This window comes from Babesia bovis, mitochondrion (assembly GCF_000165395.2).
Source record: "Babesia bovis T2Bo mitochondrion, complete genome".
Taxonomy (NCBI): domain Eukaryota; phylum Apicomplexa; class Aconoidasida; order Piroplasmida; family Babesiidae; genus Babesia; species Babesia bovis.
This window is the reverse complement of record NC_009902.1, coordinates 1-6,005: the sequence shown is the minus strand read 5'-3', so window position 1 is coordinate 6,005 and position 6,005 is coordinate 1. Positions and strand designations below refer to the sequence as shown.

Here is a 6,005-nt window from a genome sequence, read left to right as displayed (position 1 = left end):
TGTTAAAAACTTTATACATTAAAAAATTTAAACAAGTGATCATGTATAAAGTACACTTGTTACTGTGTAAATATCAAAAACAATTTAATTTCAAAATTTTTGAAATATGTTTTTTGTGTTGTGTTATAAAGTTTTTTTTCAAAATTATATAGATTTAAATATACTAGATAGGGAACGAACTGCTTCTCAGCGTTCTTAACCCAACTCACGTACCATATTAATATGATGAACTCTCATACCTATTAAACCTTATTCAAGCATTAATTGTTTAACACCATTGTTGAAATCACGTTAAAATATATTTCTATACTGTGAGAGAAATTTAGTGAAGGAACTTGACAGGTATAAAATTTATTTGATTATGTTATATAAAAAAGTTTAGGATACAGGGCTTTAACCAACAAGTTAACATTTGCAATGAATTTGTTAAACTCTCATCTACTTTCCTATCTTGTTCCAAGGAATTTGAATTCTAATTGGAACTTAGGGTTTATAGTCGGTTTTGTATTTGTATTTCAAATACTATCAGGACTTTTGTTGACATTTTATTATGTTCCTGGAAGCGTTGATTCTTTTGAATGTGTAATTAGAGTGCTTGCTGAAGTCAATATGGGTTGGGCAATGCGTTATTTTCACGCTCAATGTGTTTCTTTTTGTTTCTTTTTCATGATGCTACATATGCTAAAGGGATTGTGGTACTCAAGCAGATATCTACCATGGTCATGGTATTCTGGAATGGTTATATTTATTTTAAGTATGGCTATTGCTTTCTTAGGTTATGTTCTTCCTTACGGACAAATGAGTTATTGGGGAGCAACAGTTATTATAAACTTGTTCTACTGGTTCCCAGATTTAGTCGCTCTTGTTTTGGGTGGTTATGGAGTTGCATTTCCAACTCTACAAAGATTTTACATATTACATTTCATATTACCTTTTGTATTGTTAATTGTTGTTTTAATTCATATTTATTACCTTCACAGGTCTTCAAGTACTAATCCTTTGTCAGGAGTAGATTCTTGGTTAGTTTCAAGATTTTATCCAGTAATTATATTCAGTGATATTAGAATGCTAACAATGTTGTTTATATTGTTAGGTGTTCAATTAACTTATGGAGTAATACCTTTATTCCAAGGAGATTGTGATAATTCAATTATGGCAAATCCTTTGCAAACTCCAATGCATATAGTACCAGAATGGTATCTATTAACTTTTTATGCTACTTTAAAGATGTTCCCAAGTAAGATGGCAGGATTAATTGCTATGGGAATTTTATTAGAATCTATAATTTTAATAGTAGAGTCTAGAGCTATATGTTCGGTTGTATCTTGTGTGACGTATCACAGATCGTGGACATCTATCACTCTACCTATGATACCTGCTTTGTTCATATTAGGAAGTCTTGGAAGACTAGCTTTAAACAATGGTTTAATGTTTATTGGTATATGTTCAGTTTTAATCGTTCTTTATGCTTGTATGAGGTTATTAGATTGTGTCAGAATACGTATGTAAGAGAGGGAAGTTTAGCCGGGAAGTTTGCGTCTAAGAGTTTTGTTTCAAAAGTAAATTTGATATAGCCGGAGTACGTAAGGAATAGGAAAGATTAACCGCTATCATTGATTAAAATTTGGATGTTAGATTCATTTTAAATGCATTAAATTGTATATTTACTATAATTACACAAAGTCAGAATTATCCAAAATATCAGTACACTAATGTGTTACAATTCTTTGCCTTGGATGTCAATATATATTTTACATACATATTGAAATGTTAGAAGTGGTAGAGTCAATGGAACATGTTGTTTAATTTGATCATACACACTATATCTTACTGATATAAAGTTAATATAATTAAGTATTTCAGTAAGAATTGTAATCTAACTTTATTAAATACACTGGTATGAACCTCCCACCCTTAAAACGGTGTTTGATTAAATAAAGTTAATAGATAAATTCCAATTTGAACAATTATAGATTGTTCTCTGTGAAATCTTTTATGAAGAGTAATGACCTGTAATAAGTTACTGCATATACTGATATTTTCATTACTCAAATTAACATAATTCTAGAAGGAATTAATTGGTTAATATATTATTAAAATATTTAAGAGTGAAGATGAAGGAAGTAGGAATTGATATTAAACGTTATTAAGTACTAGACGTTAAATATTCTAGCAGTATTATATATAACTACATAAAGTATTTCATAACTTTTGATTACAGCATTCAAGCATACATAAGGGTTGGATATAAATATGTAAAATCATACAGTGCCAGCAGCCGCGGTAATACTGTATAACCCAAGTATAGTAAATTCATGTTTGGCATTGAACGAGTTCATGATTAAGAAGGTTAAGTTATATAGAGATTCTACATAAATTTTAACAGAGCTAATTACTATTATTGGCAATAAGGTACGCCGGGGATAACAGGTTAAAAATTAATTAAAGCTCTAATTTAATTAATTCATTGACACCTCCATGTCGTCTCACCATACCTTAGAGTTTTGCAAAACTTTTTTTAAGAGAAGTAAAGGTGCACGGGGTCTCTCCGTCACAGTATATCAAGATTTCTATTCAAATCTAAGACTATTTCAAAAAGGACTTAGTGGAGACAATAGAGAAGTCGTTTTACCGTTTGCATAATTGTTATTTAGACAATTAATTACTACTTTAATGGAAACCCAGTTGTAGGATATTTGTTAAATATCACTGAACAGGTATCAGAAAATATACTTCGATAAAAATCTTAGCATTGTCTTATGTAGTTGTTCAACAGACGCTCCTCAATTGTTTTAAATAAAATGGACTATGTAAGTTAACCTATATAGTCTAATACGAAACAGCGTACAATCATATTTAAAGTACATTAATATAATTAACACATTTGAAACTCTATATCGGCTTTATAGCACAGGATTAGATACCCTGGGATATTCGATTCCATACATAAGAATTGTTTCTTTATAATTTATCTAAAGAACCATAGCTTATTTGCAACTTCACTACAAAGTGTATCTTTGGGAGAAGTATTTTTATTGTCATTTGTATCTTCAGTTAATACAAGTAGAGAATTCTCTACAACAGAAAGTTCAACTCTTTATTCAGTGTTTGGAATGTTAATATTTTCAGAAATATTACTATTTTTTGGTTTCATATGGGATTATCTACATGCAAGATTGGGTAACATATATATTGATATGCCTTTAAATCTTGAACCTTATTTAAATATAACTAGTTCTTTAAATATAACTAGTAGTGTAATATCAATACTAGTGTATAAAATGACTGTTTCACATTTTTCTGATTTTGAAAAATGGTTGACATCGGCATTCTTTATTGGTTCATTATTTCTATCCTATCAAGGAGATGAATATACATTTTTACAATGCGGATTAAACGACAGTTGGTTTTCTCTTGCTTTCTTAATTATAACTGGACTACATTCACTACACGTTTGTGTAGGAGTTTTATTTATATGTTTATCAGTTAACTATCACGATAGTGATGGTTCAAATAGAGTAGAAGATTTTAACATTGGTACATATTGGCATTTTGTTGAATTAATCTGGGTAGCTTTAACAATGCTCCTTTTCCTAATGTAAGTTAGGAAACGGTACTATATAGATTTGAAATAACTATATTCATTCAAGGTAACAGAGTAGAGACATTGATACGTTCTAGCTGACAGTAAACACAATACTCAATATACTGTTTTATAATCCCATGCTGATATTAAATTATATCATTAGCCTTTTTTATAACAATAACATCTAACCGGATTCATCTTGAACTTAATGATTTAAAGAAAACGCGTAATAACCACTTTGAACACACTGCTCGGCACGTATATATAACCTTCAATGTTATATACTTATGCTTGTTGAACATATTAATCAACAAAAAGGTATCATCTATGTTAAGAAGGACGAAAATAACTTAATCGAATTTCATATAATTATATTAAAAACTGTTGACTTTGCATCTGTTTCTTTACTTTATTCAGCTGCAAGTTCACTGTCAGCTACCATGTTTCGACTTCGTACTGACTGCAAGAGCTGTGACGCTATCTTCATTCTACTTTTTCGAGATTCAAAAAATATTATATTAAGTTTTCTATAGAAGCACAATTCCCATCTCGCTATTTCACTTTCACAGAGGTTACTAATGAATTCTTTTTTAAATTACTAAAATGGTACATATAAACTCATGGTCCCATTAAAAATAACAAGGATTAAATCATCGATGACTCTATAGGTATTTGACGTAATTATCGTACAAATAGTTAACAAGAAAAATATATTAATAAGTTGAAGTTATGGTTTAAAAGTTCTGTTTTAGCTAAAAAATTAGCAGTGATGCAAAAAATGAAAAATAAATGGCCCTGTTCGGTATTGCATGCCTTGTGTAATTTTTATAATGATATGAATATTACAGTAATTAACTTTAAGAAGAATATCATTGTTGAACCAATAGTACACAAGAAATTCCATCCCCACATATCATCAGGATAATCAGGTATCCTCCTTGGAAGAGGAGTAAATCCTAAGAAATGCATTGGCATAAAAGTTAAGAATATTCCAGCCATAAAAGCAGGTATTATAATAAGTATTAATTGATTAGAGAATATTGTTCCAACTAGAAGTCTTTGACAATAGAATATGAAACTCAATAAACTTATTATAGCTCCAATTGATAAAACAAAGTGAAAATGACCTACAACATATAAAGTATCATGCAAAGATATATCTACTCCAGCGTTTCCAAGTATGACACCTGTAACACCTCCTATTACAAAAGTTATAACAAACATAATTGACATCAAAACTGTTCCTAAATTTCTTACTTCAACTGCTTCTTGAAGAGTACATACCCAATTAAATATCTTATTACCTGTTGGTAATGCAATTAAAATTGTAGTAGTTGTAAAGAAAGCACGAGTATCTGCTTCCAAACCTGATGTATACATATGATGAGCCCAAACCAAACAACCTAACAAAGCTATAGAAATCATTGCTAATATCATTGTTAAATTACCAAATAATTCCTTTCCACAATATGTACAAACTATAAGACTTATTATTCCAAATCCTGGTAATATAAGTATATATACTTCTGGATGTCCAAAGAACCAGAATAAATGTTGATATAAAATTGGATCACCGGAATTTGAAGATTCGAAGAACATTGTATTATAATGACGATCTAAAAATACCATTAAAAGAACAGAAGTTACAACAGGAAGAGAAACTAAAAGCAAGAAAGCAGTTAATACAATTGACCAGGCTAAAACACTTAATCTGTCTATAGTTTGTCCAATTGACTTTAAAGCTCCAAAAGTAACAACAAAATTAGCACCACTCATTGCACTTGCAATTCCAGAAGCTAATAATCCAAATATTATAAAATCAACACCAAGTGAAGATATTGAAGTTGATAAAGGAGGATATAATGTCCAACCTGTACCACTTCCCATTTCCAAATATACAGAAGCTATCACAAGACCAAAAGCAACAGGCTGTAAAAACAAACTGTATAAATTTGCTCTTGGAAAAACAACATCAGCTGCACCTAAAATAATAGGATATAAATAATTTCCGATACCACCAAATAAACCTGTCATAACATTAAAGAATATCATAATTAAACCATGTAGAGAAAACATCATATTGTATATCTCAAGAGTATCCATTGTCATAATCTTTAAACCACTCATACTCAATTCTGTTCTTATCAAAATACTCATATAAAATCCAATAACTCCAAACCAATATGAAAGCCATATGTAGGATATACCGATGACTTTATGGTTTGCAGAGACCGAACTATATCCAGCAAATGCAAACATATATAATTTTGAAAAAAAACTTTATAACACAACACAAAAAACATATTTCAAAAATTTTGAAATTAAATTGTTTTTGATATTTACACAGTAACAAGTGTACTTTATACATGATCACTTGTTTAAATTTTTTAATGTATAAAGTTTTTAACACTTTTTTAAA

The 6,005-nt window shown here is 29.5% G+C and overlaps 3 protein-coding genes and 5 non-coding genes across 8 annotated transcripts; 5 read left to right on the top strand and 3 right to left on the bottom strand. All coding sequences in view use genetic code 4, as the record gives it.

The window, feature by feature from the left end:
* Window positions 1-158: 158 nt before the first annotated feature.
* On the bottom strand, window positions 159-240 carry OMW61_mgr5. The gene has a single exon. It is a non-coding gene; the product is annotated as a large subunit ribosomal RNA (ribosomal RNA).
* A 72-nt stretch (window positions 241-312) lies between these two features.
* OMW61_mgr4 lies at window positions 313-380 on the top strand. The gene has a single exon. It is a non-coding gene; the product is annotated as a large subunit ribosomal RNA (ribosomal RNA).
* A 37-nt stretch (window positions 381-417) lies between these two features.
* Window positions 418-1,509, top strand: OMW61_mgp3 (cytochrome b). Its single transcript has one exon. The coding sequence runs from the start codon at window positions 418-420 to the stop codon at window positions 1,507-1,509; it is 1,092 nt and encodes a 363-aa protein (YP_001504108.1).
* Window positions 1,510-1,511: 2 nt separating this feature from the next.
* Window positions 1,512-1,546, top strand: OMW61_mgr3. The gene has a single exon. It is a non-coding gene; the product is annotated as a large subunit ribosomal RNA (ribosomal RNA).
* Window positions 1,547-2,385: 839 nt separating this feature from the next.
* OMW61_mgr2 lies at window positions 2,386-2,496 on the top strand. The gene has a single exon. It is a non-coding gene; the product is annotated as a large subunit ribosomal RNA (ribosomal RNA).
* Window positions 2,497-2,506: 10 nt separating this feature from the next.
* OMW61_mgr1 lies at window positions 2,507-2,808 on the bottom strand. Its single transcript has one exon. It is a non-coding gene; the product is annotated as a large subunit ribosomal RNA (ribosomal RNA).
* Window positions 2,809-2,915: 107 nt separating this feature from the next.
* Window positions 2,916-3,602, top strand: OMW61_mgp2 (cytochrome c oxidase subunit III). Its single transcript has one exon. The coding sequence runs from the start codon at window positions 2,916-2,918 to the stop codon at window positions 3,600-3,602; it is 687 nt and encodes a 228-aa protein (YP_001504107.1).
* An 809-nt stretch (window positions 3,603-4,411) lies between these two features.
* On the bottom strand, window positions 4,412-5,845 carry OMW61_mgp1 (cytochrome c oxidase subunit I). Its single transcript has one exon. It carries the CDS (start codon window positions 5,843-5,845, stop codon window positions 4,412-4,414), a length of 1,434 nt encoding a protein of 477 aa, YP_001504106.1.
* Between the last annotated feature and the right edge of the window lie 160 nt (window positions 5,846-6,005).